The sequence below is a fragment of the Microtus oregoni genome, unplaced genomic scaffold (assembly GCF_018167655.1).
Source record: "Microtus oregoni isolate MIOR12 unplaced genomic scaffold, Mior012 000049F_ref0000343, whole genome shotgun sequence".
In the NCBI taxonomy this organism is placed as follows: domain Eukaryota; kingdom Metazoa; phylum Chordata; class Mammalia; order Rodentia; family Cricetidae; genus Microtus; species Microtus oregoni.
In genome coordinates this window covers 749321-771050 of record NW_024543223.1, presented here as the reverse complement: position 1 = coordinate 771050, position 21730 = coordinate 749321, and the positions used below count along the sequence as shown (strand labels likewise).

The 21730-nt window shown below is 40.9% G+C and overlaps 1 protein-coding gene across 7 annotated transcripts in view; it reads right to left on the bottom strand.

The window, feature by feature from the left end:
• Nucleotides 1–21730, bottom strand: part of LOC121436439 (merlin) — a 93157-nt gene that overhangs the window by 53349 nt on the left and 18078 nt on the right. For all 7 annotated transcript variants that reach the window (XM_041636330.1, XM_041636329.1, XM_041636328.1 and 4 more), the window contains exons 2-3: nucleotides 4021–4146; nucleotides 2028–2150 (exon numbers count right to left, since the gene is read on the bottom strand). In XM_041636330.1, coding sequence (XP_041492264.1) covers nucleotides 2028–2150; nucleotides 4021–4146 — 249 coding nt within the window. The remainder of the gene's footprint in view (nucleotides 1–2027; nucleotides 2151–4020; nucleotides 4147–21730) is intronic.

Genomic DNA, 21730 nt, shown 5'->3' with positions numbered 1-21730 from the left:
GCCTATTAATGATTTTCTGACAAAGGAGACTTTTTTTTTAAAGTGTTGCAGACCAGTTGAGAGTTCAGCCGCTAAGAAGTTACCAGTAAGCTTGCTGCACAAAAGCCCTCATCTCTTCTCCTCAGAGTCAAGGCTGGAGAGTAAAGACGATCTGCTTGACTACAGCAGAGACTGACGGGGGCTATGGCTAAGGGTGGCTGCACTCTGTCTCAGTCTTGGGCCCTGTGGAGCACACACAGTCCTAGAAGAGATGGAAGCTACTTTCCAATCTTCATACAAGACAAAAGGCATCAAGGCCACTGAATTATGACTGTAGAAAAAAGTCATCTCTTTCAATGTGCTGCTCTAAGGAAAAAGGAAGCAATAAAATTTGATCGATTCAACTTTTAAGTACACATGAGGTTCAGGAAATATAATTCCTAAGCCATAATATTGAATTAACATATCTCACTGCACCTAACTCTGTACAGTGGTGCAGTGTATGATGTTCCAGACACAAGGACAAGAGAGTCACATGAAGTGGGGGTACATTAAGGAAAGCCAACTCTTTTCACAGATTCCTATATTAGTAGACGTTGCCTTGCTTACTCATAAAAACAACCTAACATCTCAGTATGAAGGAAAATCAAGCAAAAGTCACAGGTACTCACAGGAAAGTCATTCCTATAATACTAAGGTAGTCTGGTCTCATGTAGCTTAAGGTGGTCTTGAGCTCTCTATGTAACTGAAGATGACCCTAAATTTCTGATCTTCCTGTGGATTACAAAAGTTCGCTATGCTCAAGGCTTCATGAATACAAGGCAAGCATTCTATAGAGCTATATTCCCAACCCCAAAGAAACTTCATGTGGCTTTATTCACACATACAGTTCTCCCCAGGTTTTAAACTACATGAAAATAAAAGCTGAGATGTTCTAAAGCAGTGAAACCTTCAGATCTCCTAGTATCTTTACAAAAGATAAAAAAGAAACCAAAATACAAAAAATCTGAAAGGGCTACCTTTTGACCTAAAACACACATGCATGCATGCATGCATGAAACTCCTTTGTAAAAGAAACTAGTTAGCCAGGCATGGGGCACACATTCCAGCATTCTAGAGGCTGAGGCATGAGCCTTAGCTATGGAGTGAGATCCTCTTAACAACACACACAACACAACACAGCATTATACAGAGAGTAATGTCACAGTTCACAATCTATATCCTGAACACAACACAGAGGCTCCATATTACAAGGCTTGTGTGAAGAATCCCAGGTGTACTTCTGGGAAGTCAATGCATTTAATACCCTGTTACAATCTGTCACATCACAGACAGTGGGCTACCTTGGGGCACATACGCAATTTCAGCATCAATCACCACAGATAGCCATAAAACTGAGGAGGCTCTCTGACAAAGTAAGGTTTCCATCCTTAAATAAGCAACTCCCTGTGTCCCTAGATGGTCAATTTGTAATTCTGGAACACCCAATTTCTTCAGTTTGGTTGAAGAATTATTTAAGAATACCAACTGTATATTCAACGAGCCTATCTTTAAGGGGCCTGCAATCCAGTGAAGGAGGAAATGACAATATACACCCAGAGTAGCACAGAGCAGGCTGTCTGAAATGCCTTAGGCAAGGGTCAGACCAGAGTCACTGCCATTCAGAAGAACTGCCTTGCTGTCGGCAGTTAGAGGAACTAAGCTAAGCCTCTGAAGCTTTTCTTTATAACCTCAGAGTGCTTTCAAGTTAGCTAGAAGAAACTGGGCTCCATGGTCACGGAGGTTTATAACCTGCTTCTGTCTGTGCTGCATCATCACACCTCTGCAATTCCATCTGACACCAATTCTCATCACTCGGGGAAAGTTCTATTCTGAAGATTTTTCTTTTTCCATTACTGAACCAAAAGGACTGACTATTTGGAGGCAAAATATTTTCTGCAGTATAGAAGCATTTGTGGTCAACTCCAAGGGGTTGGCCTGGGCTGCTTCTGTAAACATACTCAAATCGGTCCTCTTAGTACTGGGGGAGATAGCATGAGCCAGTGTACCTGTAAGAAAAATAAGTGTTGCGTGATCTCTTGAACTAGCTCCTCCTCAGCATTCTCAGGATAAAATTTGGCCAGGAAGTGAAAGGTAACCGGTTCTTCCTTCGAAACATCATGATCCAACACCTGCAGAATTTCAGACAAAAGACATGCTGTGCTGGCTCCTCTTCTTCACGCACTGTTATCAGAGTATGCTTTGCAGGGAAGGTATGAAATCCCTTCCCTTGTTACAAGCATCCCATTTCCCAAAGGTTGTATTTCTACAATTGGAAGGATTCACAGAGCCATCCACAGCAAGAGATAATTTCCACTTCGCATAGGGGGTTCTGAATCAAACAATCAATAAACTCAAGGGGTGACCAGAGCTACAGAGAGAGCAGCAGTGTCAAAGCCACAGAAAATAGCTATAAAACTAGAATGTATAACTCAAAGATCTTGGGCATTATCCTTTATGAAAGACTGAAGTTGTATTCTGAAATAGTAACATCTTCCTTTATTCCTTTTTTTTTTTTTACTGACCACTCTAATAGGTTCCCCTGGAATACAACTTAAACACAATAAACTAGATCTTTGTGACATTGTTTATATGTTATGAATACTAGAAGTAAAACATGGCCATCATGGCAATGCTTTGTTCGTGGAATCTTTCAGAGATGATCACAAAATGCTTGCATGCAGTAAGTAAACCACTGTCTTTAATCTTCTAGCAATCCCAACACCCCCTGAAAAGACTGGACCATCTGCTCTCCAGAGTGAATTTCATTTCAGGACATAAACATGCTACCAGGCTCCATTAACATGTGTCATAATTTATTTCCTTTGAGCAGCAGGTTCTATGACTCCTGATGCCCCCAATCTAATATCCATTTGGCTAACATTCAGGTATGATTTAAAATTCACTTTGCTGAGAATCATAAAAAGACACAGAAAGCTTTGCTGTGTTTCAGAATTCTCTATATGCCTGCCTGAATTCCAGTGGCAGTCTCAGGGGACTCACAATAAGTCTAATCTAGTTGCCCTCCTCAGCACTGGCTCTTTGTGGCACCTGGAGTTTCTAATCATTGGAACTGACCACGGAAACTGACAATGATCGGGAGTTCTAAGCATGAAGGCAATCACCACATACATGCTGTGAACACAATTTGAATATCTCACTTAACACTAGTAAGGTGGGACTTTTGCTGGTTATCACATTATGCAGGAGGTAACTTCAGGGGCAATTGACAGGGGCACCATTTAGGGTCAGAATTGGACATGGAGTCACTTTGGGAATCAGAGGTCTTTTGGCCATGTTCTTCAGCTGTGTTCACTGTTAGGTAGTCAGGAAAATAGACAGGCGTGTCTTTGTGTGGATATATGAGCCCATAAATGGGCAGCCTCCCTGAGCCATTTTCAAGCCATCTTCAAAATTACTAGAAACCTAGATTTCACGTGCTTAAGAAACCCCAGAGAATCCTGAGGAGGAAATGGGCATTGCTCCTTCTCCTCAGGCTCTTTATTCCTTAAGTCTTGTTAATGATTAAGTCAGTTGGGTCTTGGTGTTCTCAAAGACTTATTTAAAATAAAAAAAAAAAATGAACACGAGTCCTAGGAGAATCTCTCAAAGACATAAATTGTTGTTTTTTTTTTTTAAAGTATACAAAGGTAATGTTATCCATAAAACCTGACTAGTGGTTCAATAAACGGAAGGGCATAATGCCAAAAAGCAGACAGAGTAGTGACAATGGGTAGAAAAGCTGGTCAAGGTTTAGACATGGTGAATCCTGCTTGTCTGGGAGAGTCTGTGGAGAACAGAAATGCCTGTAGGACTTGTTTCCTAAACATATGACTTAATATTAAAAATTGCCCTCTTCTTTACTATGTCCTTGTGATACCCCAACAATAAGCAAATGAGCTAAGTGCATGCTCAGGAAGAAACCAAACAAAACAACAACAAAAACAAAACAACTGGAAAGTACAAGCCTCCCCCACTGGTTTCATGGAGATCTAGCCCAACCTTCTTGTCCATTTTGAGCCAGGCCACAGTGTCCTTGATTGTGTACTGCAGTCCAAAAAACCAGGTTTCCCGAAGCCCCAGTGTCCGGCACACCAAATCAAACAGGTCCTTCCCTTTCCATTTCATCTGCAATATAACAAACCAACAGGGAAGGACATTGTAAGCAAAAATCATAATCAGTTCATACACAAAACTGTTCTCAACACTCTCTACTGTCACCAAAATGGCTGATGAGCACTGAATTCCTAAATAATTTCAAAGCTTCCAACACAAAACCATGAGTGGGAAAATACCAATTAGAGCTTAATGGCTCAATTGCTGCGGAGCACATACAATAACTCCTTGGACAGTTCTGTACAGATCGCAATATCCCTGAAGCTGCGAGTTTAGCAAACCTGGTAAATAAGCAGCCTCATTTAGGAGAGTCAAGCATCCTAAATTAGCCCAGGAAGATGGCTAGTTTGTGAAACACAACCTCCCTTGAGATTGGGTTTTTGTTTTGTTTTTGTTTTTTGTTTTTTGTTTTTTTTTTTTTTTTTGGTTTTTTCGAGACAGGGTTTCTCTGTGGTTTTGGAGCCTGTCCTGGAACTAGCTCTTGTAGACCAGGCTGGTCTCGAACTCACAGAGATCAGCCTGCCTCTGCCTCCCGAGTGCTGGGATTAAAGGCGTGCGCCACCACCGCCTGGCTTGGTTTGGTTTTTTGAGACAGAGTTTCGCTGTAGCTTTGGAGCCTGTCCTGGAACTAGCTCTTGTAGACCAGGCTGGTCTCGAACTCACAGAGATCTGCCTGCCTCTGCCTTCTGAGTGCTGGGATTAAAGGCATGCGCCACCACCGCCTGGCTTGAGTTTTTTTTTTTTCTTAAATCATGACTCTGCCGTTTGATAAAAGGTTAAGTATTCTCTTTTTAACTTAAAGACTAGTCTTACCAGGAAAAAAAAATTAAATATATGGAAATTATAACCAAAGCCACAAATTGTAGAGCAGAAGAACCATGAGAGACCAGATAGGCCAGTTTCAGGTCTCTATCAGGATGCCTGGTTGGGTCCAAGCAGAAGCAACTTGCCCACAGGCACAAAAAGCAATTCCAAATGCTCAGTGTCCAACCCATGTGATGAATATACAAATTAACTATGGCATGTTTATTCCATAGCCTCACTTTCAAAAATACTTAAATCTCTGCTAAACCATTTTCTTTTTCTCTGCTATTCAATGGTGTAGGTGGAAAAAGCAAGCTCAAACATCTTCATAGGAAAAGAGGATGCAGGGCAGCTGAGTAAATGTTGCCACCTAGTGGATTTCAGTCAATTAAATTTTTCCTATATTACCTCTTAGTTACTGCTTACTGGATATTCACCCCAGTCATCCCATATATCAAATAAACATTCAAATAAACACTTGAATACAGCTATGATCATATTAAAAATATGCAAGAGCAATCCTGAGACGCGAATGTAAAGGAATAATAAGATCACCTGACTACAGAAGTATCTGCTCTTCTCCCATCCCCACCAGGAAACCTTCACCCTTCTGGGAGACAGCTCAGTAAAATGCTTGTCACTTAAGCCTGAGAACCTGAGTTGGAACCCAGCACTCATGTAAAAAGCTGGATGTGAGCCTAGTGGTGGCAACATATGCCTTTAATCCTAGCACTCAGGAGGCAGATCTCTGTAAACTTGAGACCAGCCTGGTCTACAGAATGAGTTCCAAGACAGCCTGGAGGGTTTTACACAGTGAAACCCTCTTGAAACACCCCCACACAAAAAAAAGTTGGTTGTGGTGGCCCATGCTTGTAATCTCGGGGGTGAGGGTGCCAACCAGCCTAATAAAGGAACCCAGGTCCCACTGAGCATAAAACTTAAAAAAAAAAAAAAGAGCCAGCAATGGTGGTGCAGTTCTTTAATCCCAGCACTTCAGAAGCAGAGGCAGGAGGATCTCCAAGTTCAAGGCCAGCCTGGTCTACAGAGCAAGTTCCAGAACAATCAGGACTACATAGAGAAACCCTGTCTCCCTCCACCCACACACCATGGCATTCACATCACACACACCCCCAATAGATAAACATGAACAAGGTGAATGGCTCCTGAGGAACCAGAGGCCGACCTCAATGGTTGATCTCAATGTTTGTGTCGGGTATGTGAAATGAATATGTGGAGCTATATGGCTCTGGGGACCAAACTCTTGTAGACAGGCTTGTACAGTAAGTGTTTTTACCAACTAGCCATCTTGCCCATCCCTTTACCATTCCCCCCACACCAAGTGCTAGGGATCAAACTCAGGATCTTGCGCTTCTTAGGCAAGTATCCTACTACTGAACCATACTCCCAGCTTTAATAGATGTGAATGTAGAGTCTTCTTCCAGTACTCAACAGGAAAAGCCAACTCTCTGTGTGTTTGCAGCCAGAGTCAGCAATCCAAATGGTTGGACACCAAGATCACAGCACACAAGTGGCATATTGGCTTTGGTCCTTTACCAAGCAAGGCATTTTTCCTATCTGTCCTGCAACCTTGGCCCAAAATCCTCTCTGACTATAATCAGGTTCCTTGAATACTACAAAGATGGAAATCTTAAGATTTTTGAGTAGGAAAAAAGGTTTTATTTTATTATTATTATTTATTTATTTATGTATTTATTTTTGTGGTTTTTCGAGACAGAGTTTTTTTGGAGCTTTGGAGCCTGTCCTGGAACTAGCTCTTGCAGACGAGGCTGGCCTCGAACTCACAAAGATCTGCCTGCCTCTGCTTCCTGAGTGCTGGGATTAAAGGTGTGCGCCACCACCACCCAGCTCAGTTTTATTTTTAAAATATAATTACTTTCCCCCTTTTATAAGGCTGGATAATAGACACACCCATTTGACAACCGGACGGAGAGTTTTTTAATTCTTTGAAGATCTTAATTCCTACAGGCAGACTTAACTGAAGAAATGTTATTTTGGAGAAGTGGAAGCTTCAGGATGCTGATTATCCTCTTGTCTCTATTTTAAGCAGCACACAGTATATAAATTATAAATGCCTACCTTGCCACAAGATAACGTGCCACTAAAGAACAGGCATTAACTCCGGGAAGTTAAACACCCAAGGGCCAAGACGATCAGGATATCACTCCCAATTCACCATAACTCACTGGCACCGCAAGGCTTAGCCTTGGCTGTCAGAAAGCAGGGTGAGTAGAGCCCTGGAAGGAAAGTGAACTTCCATACTGGAGAGCTGAAAATCTCAACGTAATTCAACCCCTTCCAATTCTTTCTTTTTAAAATGAGGGCCTATTTTTTTTGTTAAATGGAAAAAGCCCTATGGAGCTTGCAATAAAGTGAGGAGACAATTCTCCCAATAATCCAGAATGCCCTACTTACATTATTTTCCCTACTTATATCTTAACATTGGTGCAAAGTACTACTGACTACTGGAGCTGGAAAGGGGCCTCCGGAGTCACCACTGTGAATAAATGCTCTTGTTAAACTAAGTAAGTAAACCGCGTCACCAGCTATTCGGCAGTCTACTAAAATGAACACTGGCCTGTTTTTTCATGGTGATCCAAGGGAGGCAAACTCCTTATCTCACAAAAAGCCTTTTCCAGCTCTGTGATCATCAAATCTTTTTGCCCCTACCTTGGCCAGTAATGACCAATACTGAAACAGAACCCCTTCTGAGAAGAGTCAGACACAGCTCATTCACAGCTCTGTGTGAACAGAGCCTGTTTTCCAAGTACTGTAGAGCATACCCAAGTGTCACACACTGAGGCTACACAATGGCAAAAGCAGGGTGTCTGTAGGAGAAAAAGGCAAGAACTCAGGTCAGAGGAGAACTGAAGAACAAGTGAGGGTTCAATGATGAAGGGAAGTAACACTATTTTAAAAACAAAACAAAACAAAAGGCCATGATCATTACAGGGAACTGCAAATCTATGTGATGGGATTGAAACTCTCAGGCAACCTCAGGAGTGGGGATGGTGGAGCAGGTGTCTCGCCTCAAAGAACAACCTCAGGCTTTGAGGATTCCTCTGATTTATGCCAACAGGCTGAAGAATAAGCTGCAGGGAAGGAACAGTTGCAGGATGGACAAGAACACAGAGCAGGTGACCCCCTCCTGTCATCAAGAAGGCAAAGAGAGAGAAAGAGGCTGAGAAGCAGAAGGAGGCAATCCCAGAACCAACACTTTAATAGGCTAGAAGGAGAAAAACTCCAGGACACCTACCTGCATTTCCGGCTGGAGCACCTGGTATCCCACTGAAAGAGAGAAGGAATACAGAAAAAGCAGCAAGTTTGGGGGGAAAGATGAACATTAAGTTTTAGACAAGATTAGTTAAACTAAAGAAAGCAAGTGATCTATCTGATGGTTATGTGCCTTTAATTCCAGCAGTCAGGAGGCAGAGGCAGGCAGATCTCTGTGAGTTCAAGACCAGCCTGGTCTAAATAGTTAGTTCCAGGTCAACCAAGTATACCCTATCTCAAAAAAAAAAAAAAAAAGGAAAAGAAAAGAAAAAAAGAACAAAAAGGAAGGAAGCAAAGTAGAGATGTCCTAAATATATTTAAGATAGATTAGATAGATAGATAGATAGATAGATAGATAGGGATATGATAAATACATATCAAGCTCTCTGAGCTGAGGAGCTAGTTCAGCTGCACTGCCACAAAGCCTAAGAACCAATGTTTCTTCTCTGAGACCCACATGGTAGGAGAGAGCTGACCACCAGAACAGGCAATAGGTCATCCTCTAACCTTTGTATATGTGCCCCCAATACAGACACAAAGTAAATAATTTTAAATATTTTTTTAAAGAACTTAAAGACCGGGGCTGGAGAGATGGCTCAGCGGTTAAGAGCATTGTCTGCTCTTCTAAAGGTCCTGAGTTCAATTCCCAGCAACCACATGGTGGTTCATAACCATCTGTAATAAGGTGTGGTGCCCTGTTCTGGCCTGCAGGCATACACACAGGCAGAACATTGTATACATACATACATAAATAAATAAATAAATAAATAAATAAATAAATAATTTTGAAAAAGAACTTAAAGACCTTCATTTATAAAATAAAATATCCTACGGTGAGTCAGGAAGATTCGTTGAACCCAGGAGTCTAAGATAACCTTGCATAATACAGTGGGGCCTCATTTCAAAACAAAAGAAAACGTTTTACCTTTGTATTTAAGCAATTAGTAAGGTTTTTGGCCAGACATGTTGTCTTACACCTGGATTCTTAGCACTTAAGAGAGACTGAGGCAGGAGCTTTGGCTATATGGAGAGATTCAAAAAACAAACAAACAAGCAAAACAAAACCCAGTCAAACAAAAAGACCAAGAAGTTTTGTTTGGTTAAATTTAATCTCCATGTTACCTGTAAAAGGTTATGCTTTCAAAACTCAAATCCAAATGGATCAAAGACCTCAACATAAAGCCAGCCACACTGAACCTTATAGAAGACAAAGTGGAAGTATACTGAACACATTGTCACAGGAGACCACTTCCTAAATATAACCCCAGCAGCACAGACACTGAGAGAAACAATTAATAAATGGGACCTTCTGAAACTTAAAAGCTTTTGTAAAGCAAACAACAAGACAAAACAACAGCCTACAGAATGGGAAAAGATCTTCATCAACCCCACATCAGACAGAGGTCTGATCTCCAAAATATACAAAGAACTCAAGAAATTGAACACCAAAAGATCACATAATCCAATTAAAAAAAAAAATGGAGTACAGACCTAAACAGAGAACTCTCAACAGAGGAATCTGAAATGGCTGAAAGACACTTAAGGAAATGCTCAACACCCTTAGTCATCAGAGAAATGCAAATCAAAACAACTCTGAGATTACATCTTACACCTCTAAGAATGGCCAAGATCAAAAACATTGATGACAACTTATGCTGGAGAGGTTGTGGGGAAAAGGGAACACTTCTGCATTGCTGGTGGAAATGCAAACTGGTACAACCCCTTTGGATGTCAGTGTGGAGATTTCTCAGAAAATTAGGAAACAACCTTCCTCAAGACCCAGTAATACCACTTTTGGGTATATATCCAAAGGATGCTCAATTGTGCCACACAAGGACATGTGCTCAACCATGTTCACAGCAGCTTTGTTTGTCATAGCCAGAACCTGGAAACAACCTAAATGCCCCTCGATCCAAGAATGGATTAAAAAAAAAAAAGTGGTATATTTACACAATGCAGTACTACACAGCAGAAAAAAATGACAGCTTGAATTTTGCAGGAAAATGGATGGAGCTAGAAAACATTATTTTGAGTGAGGTAACCCAGACACAGAAAGACAATTATCACATGTACTCACTCATAGGTGGTTTTTAAACATAAAGCAAAGAAACCCAGCCTACAAACCACAATCCCAGAGAATTTAGACAACAATACATACACTAAGAGAGACTTACATAGATCTAATCTACATGGGAAATAGAAAGTATAAAAAGACAAGATCTGAGTAAATTGGGAGCATGGGGACCTTGGGGGAGGGTTGAAGGGGGGAAGGGAGAGGCAGGGAAGGGAGCAGAGAAAAATGTAGAGCTCAACAAATATCAAAAAAAAAACAAAAACAAAAACAAAGCAAAAGGTTGTGCTTTAAAACATGTTCTTCTTCAAATGCACATCCTTTGTCTTCCTTATTTGAATTTTTGCTTCTCTATAAACAAGAACTGTTAACCATGGGTGCTCTAGAGAGTTTTCAAGTTCCTGTGGAAGGGAGGCTGGGCTTTCTTGGTACAAGATGGCTTGCCTGAACATGATTGTTTTAAGTTATGTTGATGCTTTGAAGAGACTCAGTGGCATCTGAAGGTCTCTTTAGACTGCAGGCACCTCTAACTAGGAGAAGCATTGGTCATCATCCCCAGTGACCAATGTAGAGTATAGAGTACACAAGACACACTCAACAGCAGTTGTCTAATATGACTGACCAGATGACTTTAAAACCCAAGGCCCAGAGACATAGCACACAGCCTATACATCCCCTCCTAAAATGTACAGTGAGCACTCACTGTGTTCAAGTATAGCCCAAGGCACAGAGGTTCATTGGGGAACAAGGGACAAGTCTTCAATGTTTTGAACACAAGTCAGTCAACAAGAGATGATCGTCACAGGTAAGGGTTTTAGTACAGAAACACTTGCGTTTTTGACAGGGATACCCAGGAACTGTGGGACCTCCTAAGAAAGAAAGCCACTTTCTCACAGAAAGACATCTAAATTGACTCTGGAAAAGAGAAGCCAAGTGAAGACTGGGTTTGGAGAAGAAAGCAGGGAAGGGTGTTGCAGGCGAGAGAATACTGTATGCAAAGGTCTAGAGCAAAAAGAGTCCTTAGGGGAATCAAAATATTTTATTTTGATTGGAAAATACATCTGAATTTACAAAAGAAGCAAACGGAGCCTGTGAAACAGTTCAGAGGTAAAGGGACCCTGCCACCAAGCCTAATTTGATCCTCAGGACCCATTGATGGCAAGAAAAAAGAAATTTCCCATTTCCTCAGCACAAGTGAGCCCAGGAGACTTGGGGGAAGGGAGCTTTACTGAGGAGACACTGGATGAGCTGAGGTCTTGAGGAAAAAGGACAAAAGAAGAAAGAGCATGTCCGGACTTAGGTCCAAGGAGCTGCAAAAGGAATATTCTTTGTACTTTTCTAAATTCTCTGACCTATACAACTATACAAGCGCTCTCTCTGTCTGTCTGTCTCTCTCTCTCTCTCTCTCTCTCTCTCTCTCTCTCACACACACACACACACACAAAATGATAATGACATCTATGGTCACACATGGTATCACACACCTGTGATCCTAGCACTCAAAAGGCTGAAGCAGGATGACTAGGAAAGTTCAATGTCAGCCTGAGTTATATAGCAAGACTCTCTCAAAAAACAAAAACAAGGGACAGGCACTGGTGTAGCAGCCCACAACTTTAATCCCAGCACTCGGAAGGCAGAGGCAAGCAGATCTGTATGAGTTTGAGGCCAGGCTGGTCTACAAAGTGAATTCCAGACTACATAATGAGACCTTATCTCAAAAAACCAACAAACAACAATAAAATCCCTAGCATCTAAACACAATGTTTTGTCAGCTGTCTAATTTTACTTGTGGCATCTAACCACAGAACCCGGAAACTAATCTGGTGACTATTTTCTCCAGTCTCCTAAGGATAGAACACAACCGGTACCATTCTAGACACACAAAAGGCAAGTTAAATCATTACACAAGATAGATGCCTCAAGATATCAGGGCTTCTTTCCAGGAAAGGCATAGGTCAGTGAGTTATCTGCCACCAATATATCTCAGTACTGTTACTGTGTGACCTTGGGCAAGTTATTGAACTTCCTCACGCTTTAACAAAGATAATGAGCAGAACCTGTCTCAGCAGATTGATCTAAGGATTAAGTGCATTAATACATTTAAAGAGACTAAGACAGTGCTGGACCCAGAGCAAATAAGGAGTAGTTATTGTTAATTCCCACTCCGTCTTCCTGTCTTGATTCTCAAATGGTGCTGCTTAAACCCTCCCAGCCCCACTTCATATCACAATGATGGATGACAGATGGGAAAGGACACCATCAATTCTCATCGAGCTAACCATCCTATCACTCATCTGACAAACATTTATTGAGCACCCACTATGTCCTAGTCTTTGTGCTCGGCACAGGAGATAAATGATGACTTCAGGACAACACACGGTCCCTGTGCATGTCTGACAAAGAAGACAGGTAGTAAATGGATAAGGAAAAACAAATTGCTAAGTGCTAACAGAATAGGCTGTTGTGGGAACACAAGGGAGCCCAGGAGACTTGGGGAGAAGGGGCTACACTGAGGAGACACTGTCTGAGCTGGGTCTTGTGGGGAGAGGACTGACAAAAGGAAGGTCATGCCAGCCTGAAGGAACAGCGTGTCTTCACTTGGGTCCAAGCTGTTGCAAAGAAAAGGAATGTTCTCTGCACTTTTCTAGGATCTGACAAACAGCATGATTTCCAATCTGCGGTACTGAATGTTCAATGCAGGAATGAATATGTAGCTTTGGCCTGGTACATGTGACAATTCTCATTCTGCACAATCGGTCTGGGACCAGGCTGCGTCAGGGCACTGGATCAACACATCCTACAATAATATCTGTAGGAGTAGAAGCCAGGATGAGTGGGATGAGTCTATTTATTGTCCTATTAAAACATTCATACCCTTGATGGTACAAGTCCCTAATTGTGGCACTCTGGAGAATGGACACAAATTCTGAGCTAGCTTGAACTGTGGAACAAGATCTTGCCTAAGGAAAGGAAAGTGTTTCTGATACTTAGGCCTTTCAGATCTACATTTACACTATGATACAACTTTAACACTTTTGTTCTATTTTTGATTATTTGAGTATATGTATGTGCAACTACATGTGGTCAGAGGACAATGTGAAAGTTAGTTCTCTCGTTCTACCATGTGGGTCCCAGAGTTTTTGAATTGAGGTCATCATGCTTGGCGGCAAGTGCCTTTACCTGCCAAATTACCTTATGGCATGAGATGGCCCTACAGGCCTTTAAAATAATCTTTAAAATTGCATTTACTGGGGGCAGGGTGCATATACACATGTGGAGGTCAGAGGACAGCTTGAGGGAGTTGGTTCTCTCCCTCCACCATGTGGATCTGCAGACCAAATTCAGGTCACCAGGGTGACTAGAGAGAAGGCTCAGCAGTTAAGAATACTTGCTGTTCTTGCAAAGGATACAGGTTCTGTTATCAGCACCCACATGCCAGTCCGTAACTGTCCTTAACTCTAATTCCAAGAGATCCTAAAACCCTTTTCTGGATCTGGGACACCATAAACATATGCAGTACACATATAACACATGCAAGCAAAACATACATAATACACACAAAATAGAAATTAATAAATCTTTAAAAAAAATCAGGTCAACACGCACCTCTACTCACTGAGTCTTCTTGCCAGCCCTGTGCGTGGGAAGGCAAGGAAGTCAGAACTGAGTGAATATGTAAAAAGTGGATGAAGTCCTGAGTCAGTGTGAATCATTGAAAAGGCCATGTTCATGTTAAAGATCAATGCCTCAAACTCACTGGAATTTAACAAAGTCTTCCCACTGTGGGGAGGCTTAAAATAGCAAAGCCTCCATCCAGTCCAAATGTCAGTGTTTACAAATGATTGACCAGTATGTGCAAAACCTAGCAACTGTAGTTTCTCCTCAAGGATGCTGACAGCCCGAGACTTCTTGTCTACAGGTGCCTCCTACCAAGAGTAGCCACCCATACTCTGCTGTACTTAACAAACATGCAATTTGCTGCATTTAGAGTTTGTCCATCAGAGCACACACAGCCCATTCAACCCCAGTTTTTCTGTGTATCTTGATTGTTTCTTTAGTACCTGTCTTTTCCTTGGCCCCTAGTCAAGTCAAGGAGCCAAACTGTGTAGTCTATGGTATCTGTAGTTTTTTTTTTTTTTTGGTTAGGCTTATAGTCTTTTCCAAACAGTTTGTCAAAATAGAATATGTCTCCGTTTTTTGATGAACTGCACATTTAAACCCATCTCTTTTCCTCTGGCCAAAGTAGTCTACTGTTCTACTCACTTCTGCAGCCCTCTTCCCTGGTCTTAGCTTAAAGAACAGGAGAGACTAAGAGGCAGGTGTTCATTTTGCAGAAGGAAAGAGGGTGGTTTGCAGAAAGAAGAAACGCACGAAAGAGTGGAAATTCAGCCTCTATTAGGTGGAAGTATCCCCTCTGCAGGCCTCCTGTCCTCAAAGTGGCCTTCAGGCAGAGAGGCTATATGGTGGACCTCTGGAAGCTGCTTGGCTCTGTGTTTGTGCTTGCTTTCCTGTTACTTTAACAGGCTGCAGTGTGATGTCATGGATATATATTGCGCCTGTATCAAAGACAGATGCGTATTAACTTTATAAGCAGGACTAAGTGCTGTCAGCTTGTTATTTTTTATAGGGGCTAGATTTACAAGCTTTACCCAGAGTGAAGTACTTGTCATTTATCAACTTTAGAATGTTTTAAGTAAATAGCACTGAACACTTACCCTCCACTGCGGGAATATAGCTAGAATGCAGCACTTCAGTTATAGGAAGCAAATGCCACCAATAACCCGTGGGGTTGATTGGAGTCTATTAGCTTGGAACAACCATCTTACCAGTTGGCCAGGGTTTCATGAAATCCTGAAACTGCCATTTGTTTTTTGACTTTGCCAGTCTTCACACTGCATTTTTTTGTCTCTGTAGCAAGCCCTTTATCAAACCCTTTGTACATGCCGACACTACATTGCCAAGTGAGAGGAAACTGGCCACAGGCTAGGGAAAGGCCACAGCAAGACAAGGTACACTCTCTTGAAGAAACTAAACCCAACTTTGAAGCTAGATATAAAATGTCTACGAAGTAGCGCCCACAGAAAAACTTAGGCTTTACACCCAACTCACAATTGGAAGAGCCAAGACAGGCCTCTCTCAGAGATGGACGTGGGTCCTCAACCAGCAGTCATACAATGGTGATGTTTCACTATTGACTCCAAAAAGGAAAAGGAGAACCAGAAAACCCCATTTGCTTATCATGTCCTTCTAATTATCTCACAAGCTGCTCCAGCATTTGCCATAAAAACTGTAGAAAGGTTAGAATCCTTACAGACAGAGTGACAGAAGGACTATGCTTCCCTGGCTCAGGGCCTGTGCCCATGTGTACCATTATTCAAACATGGAAAACTCAAGATGACTGACATTTCCCTTTCAATGTTTATCTACAACTGATATTTGTAGTCATAGGTGGTCTATGAGAACAAACTTATAGCAGACATGTGAATTTAAGATGTTTGTATAAAAGATTCAAACCTAAACACAGTTATTTATTTACCTGTTTTGAAAAAGGAGATATCAACAGGCAAGTTGGCACAGAGCTTGAATCTCAGTATATATGGGCAGAGAGCCAGGCAGCTCTTTATGAGCTCAAGGCCAGCCTTGTCTGCATAGTGTTTCAGGCCAGAACACACACACACACACACACACACACACAGAGAGACAGAGACAGACAGAGACAGAGACATAGCAAATATTACAGCTTATATACTAAACAACCAGGCTAGGCGGGTGGTGCACTCCTTGTAATTCTTATGAGGTAGAGGTAAGAAGATTACCAAAAGTTCAAAGCCTATTTGTTATACATAGCTGGTTATAGGCCAGCCAAAACTACAGAGTGACACCCTGTCTCAAAATATCAAATGCCAAAACAAACAAAAAACACAATGGAAAGAGTTATTAGGGGCTGGGAATGCAACTCAGTGGCATAATACTTGCCTAGCGTATTCAATCCCCAGCAACCTGCTCCTAAACATTTATATACATAACTTTGCTGTGTGACAAGTGAATAATGAATGCCATTAAAATCCAACTAATCAAAGAAAATTTAAAAAGCAAGGAGTAAGACCATATAACAAAAGCAGGCTTTTCTATCTCTTGAACTTAAACTGCAAAAACAGTTAACTTTTTGGTCTTGCAATTAAGAGATATATCTGTTGCAAGTGGGCATTACTGCTCAGTATAGGGGAAAAGGGATCCTCCAAACAGAAACAAAAATATAGCAGAAAATTCTATTTGTGTTTGCTGCTCTGCCAGTCCTGAAGCCTATATCACTCATCACAAGCTGAAGCTTCCTCTTGGCAGAAAAAAAAAAAAATTTAAAAATCCTTCAATTTCCTACCCTGTCAGTTTCTGCCATAATCAACTACAGCAATTAATTTTCCTCTTCAAGTCCCCAGTCCTCCAATCATCTGTTATTGTGCCCAATCTATATAAATTATTAGTTTCAAGGTTTTCCACCAATTTGCTTCTTCTCTCCTTCAACCAATTACCCGACCTTATTACAACCCAGTCTACACACTCAGCAGAGCTACGTGCTTCTAGACCTTTCTAAGAACTATTCCTTTAACTCGTCACTATTCACCCAATATCATGCAAGAATCAGCATGTACTTCACATATATGGAAAAATGAGTTTATCTTCCCCAAGATTCCTGTCTTTTCTCCAGTGCTACAGATCACCTTTCCTTGAAGCCAGGGACACAATGCACACTCTGCATGGATATGCACACATACTTTAAGTCTCTCAGAATACAGGCAAGTGCTGCACAATCTGTGGCCACTCCGATAAGTGCTTGTGGCTGGCTGGTGATGTTGATGATAATGATGATGATAGCTAGATGAGGCTTCTGAGCAGAACACTCCTAAGCAATGATTGCAATGAAGTAAGAATTTATGACACTCCTTATTAAAATTCTAATTGCATAACTAGGTCTTAAGATACATATTTCCCCCTTTGGTGACACATACTGATTCTCTCTTTCTAAAAATATCTTGGCAAAGAAATCTAAACCTCAAAGAACCAAGAAGAAAATTTTCCACAGAACAAAAGACACTAGGAAGAAACAAATCACAGCACTTTGGGAAGCCACACAATGTAGGTTTTAAACTCTGGTTAAGTCTTTAGTCTTTCAAAGCAGATAAGTTACTGTGTTTTAGGGAGCAAAAGTCCTGATGACTGCAGTTTCTGGCATCTTCCCTACTGAAGTAGAGAGTGACTATCAGACCAGCATTGAGTCCAGAGAAGAGATCAATGTTCCAGATCCCTCCTTCAACCACCACAACAAGCCTGTGAGTTTGGTGAACCGTAGTTCAAGTAGGCTCCAGTGTTTTCATCCCTAATTCCCTATGCCCTGTGTAACCTCCAGATTTTGTGCTGGAGCAAATCAGCTGATAGATGACCAAGCAAAAAAGAAACAATTACAGTGTTATAAAAGCAAGATAGAGTCTGTCCTCCAAAAGCCAAGAAGACAGTATCATCTGCAGAATTTAGCTCACAACATGAGAGCAATCATAGCTCTGTCACACAGCCACAAACACCTCAACCTGCTGTGTTGGATAAGTCACTTAACCTTTCTGGGGGCTTAACTGCTGTAGTCATCAAGTGGTCACCCCCTGAGTCCATGAGCTTGAGAGGGTTTTGTATAAATCATATAGCACTTTTTTCATTGCTGTAATAATTTTCTGTCAATTATTTAACAACCTATTCTGTTATCTTAAAATCATTTCTAGGAATGTAACAAATACTCAGTACTTCATTTATGTGTACTTTGTACAATATTTTCCCTTATTCTGGGTTCTGCTAGTATGGTCCTTATGCCTCACAATCATAATTAGACTATCTAGCCAGAATGGTATTGTATATCTGTAATCCCAGAACTTGGGAAGTACAGACAATTGAATCAAGAGTTTGAGCCAACCTTAGCTACAAAGCCAGTATAGGATATAGAAGACACATTCTCAAAAGGAAAAAAAAAAGTTGACTGAATAGATGTATTATGAACTCTCTAATGCAACAAAAATGGTAATTATAAATACTGCTGAAAAGTAAGATTTTAGCAGCTAGCATGCTGTGGATAATATGCAATTAGCAATGATTACAATACTTGACATACCGAAAATAACAATTCTCCAGAAACAATAGTAAGAATTGTTTGGTAGGGATAAGAAATGAAGCTAAGTCAGAAATGGTAGATGATGCTTGTATTCCCAGCACTCAGGAGCATGAGGCAGGAAGACAGCTGAGAGTTTGAAGCCAGCCTGAGCTAAAGATATTGTCTCAAAAAACAAACAGAAAAAAGATACAAATCTGAATTTTTTACATTAAATTTAATTTTTTTTTAAAAAAAAATTGGGAGACAGGGGCTGGAGAGATGGCTCAGAGGTTAAGAGCATTGACCACTCTTCTGGAGGTCCTGAGTTCAATTCCCAGCAACCCACATGGTGGCTCACAACCATCTGTAATGAGATCTGGCGCCCTCTTCTGGCCTGCAGGCAAACATGGAGGCTGAACACTGTGTACACAATAAATAAATAAATCTTTAAAAAAATTGAGAGACAGAGGCAGGCAGATCTCTGAGTTTGAGGCTAGCCTGATCTACAGAGAGAATTTTAGGACACGTAGAGCTGTTGTTACACAGAAAACCCCTGCCTCAAAAAAAAAAGTGTCCCTGTCTCAAAAACCAAACCAAAACAAAAATTATGTATATCATTAGGATCTTCCCTGCAGATGAAAAAAGAAAAGCCAGACAATGGTGGTTCATGCCTTTAATCCCAGAACTCGGGAGGCAAATCAGACGGATCTTTGTGAGTTTGTGGCCAGCCTGGTCTACAAAGTGAGTTCCAGGATGGTCAGAATGTTACACGAAGAAACTTTGTCTCAAAACAAAACAAAAATAAAAAACAAATGAAAAGAAAAAATTATAAATTATATGTAATATTATATTTTGCCTGCCTGTATTCCTGGTGTATCAGAGCTCCTGAATTGGAGTTACAGATGATTGTGAACCACCATGTGGCTGCTGGGAACTAAATCAGAGTCCTCTGGAAGAATAGCCAGCACTCCTAATCACAGAAACTTCTCTCCAGCTCCAACAATCCTAAATTTCAAGCCTCAACATTAGGAAAACTAGGAGATTATCAAACACAACTCCAGCAGAATGTTATCTAAATGATTATTCATGTCCTAGATACTGGTTTAAAAAAAAAACAGACTAGTAGCACAGGTTCATGATTAGAAATATTCGGGAGGCTGAGGAGGAAGAGTATAAGTTTAAGGTTAACTTGAACAATCTATTGATACCTTGTCTCCTAATAAATAGTAAAATTAATAAATAATGGACTACAGATATAGATCAGTTAGAGCACTTACCTAGCACACTCAAAGCCCTGGGCTCAATCTCTAGTGCATAACCCAACTAACCTCTCAGTGGTACTGGGGACAAAACTCAGTAGAACAGCAAAGGCTGGGGAAGCATGGGTCCAAACCAAGCACTCCCTCCCCCCAAAAAACAAAACAAATCCTGTATAATAAAACCAGAGAATACAAACCAGTTCATGCAGCATCCAGAAAATATAAACATTCTGTCTAAGATTTAATACCGACGAAACAGTAAGTTATAGGAGTGGGAAGAACTGGTAAGAAGTTCTGTGGATAGATGAGAACTATTTACGAGACCGACTTAATCTGAAAATCAACAAGAGTAAGATAGCAGATAAAGACACTGCTGAGGAATTTAAAACCACAGATCAGTACAGATAAGTTCTACAATTACTCTAGATTCAGTTTTATCTGAAAGTCAAACTAACAAACTACTGAAACAAGAAGACCATAGCAACAAATCAATAAAGACTTTCTGTGAATTTCCAAATCTAGGCCCAAATTTGTCAAAAGAGAAAACAGAAATTGGAGTTAAAGAGCTAAAGAGTTTAAAAAGCCCAGTGACTTAGAAAATACTGAGTTCTGTCGCCACCTAGTGGTGTCAGTGATTCCTGAACTGGGACAAGAAGCTTGAGCCTCTCAGAACCTGCTATTGTTTAAGGTTTAAGACCTAGGGACGTCCCTCGGTAAAAGAGGGCTTGCCTAGGGCCATAGAATCTATCTCCAACACAATAAAAACAAACTTTCTTCTTGAAAACCAGCATTACTTTACTGACAAGTTTCCGCATGCTAAAAGTATCCTAAGACGTGGATTTAGACTAAATTAGATGAAGCACACACAGGACAGAATACATCATCCTGTAACAAAACAGAGAAGCCTTGTTACTAGCTAGCTAGAGCTATCAGTAGCTCTGAGAAAATGCAGTTCTGGGTTTTCTAAGTTTCAAATGCTTTAAACTCTGAAATTAAAACTAAGCAAGTGCCAAAAAATATTCTCAGACAGTAATATAAAACTAGCACAAATCACTGGGGAAGTCATCAAAAACCAAGAAAAAGGTTGGGAAGGGTGATGTATGCCTGTACTACCAGCACACAGGAGGCTAAGGTAGAAGGATCCAGAAAGAAGCCAGCTGAGTCTACACATTGAGATTCTGTCTCACAAAAACAGAAGGTGGGAATCATTCTTCTAAGGCAGAAGCTGAAACCTTTGAAATGTGACTTCTTCCCTTCATTGTACAGATGAACAACTAGGGAAGGTGTTTAACACGCCCAAGAGAGCTCAGCCTAGAAATCAGGTCTTTAGAGCCTAGCTCCAGGCTCTCGATGATTTTATATAAGTGATAGAGAAGCACATACAGAGAAGGTGTGTAGACCAGAGTCCAACTCTAGTCAAGTTTGCTCAGTGAACTCCCTCCCACCGCAGGCCTTGGTTCTCACCCTTAATCTTGGTAACTATTCATATTTGGTAGAAGACCCTTGTTCTTACACTCAATAGACCCTTACATCTGCCTGGTTTTGTTCCAGCACCCACTACTATACATGTTTCTAAAAAGTTTTTGCTTTGTTTTTTTTTTTTTTTCTCAAGGCAGGGTTTCTTTGTGTAGCCTTGACTGTCCTAAAACTAAACTAGCTCTGTAGACCAGGCTGGCCTCAAACTCACAGAGATTCATCTGCTTCCCAATTGCTAGGATTAAATTCGTGTGCCACCATCATACAACTTTGCCTTTTTTTTTTTTGTGGTGGCGTTTTTGTTTTTTAAAGAGACAACAATCTCAATACATTGCCCAGGATGGTCCTAAACTCTTGGGCTCAAGTAATTCTCCCACCTCAACCTCCTAAGTAGCTGAGACTACAGGCACACATGCCACAGTACATGACTTCTATCCCAATTTCAGTTTGATTCCAAGTACAAAATGTTTGAGGTGTCTATGTGTATATACACAGAAACTTTTTACAGTATCTTTTCATATATGTTTTGCATCTCCAACTAGACCATGAACACCTTGGAAAGAA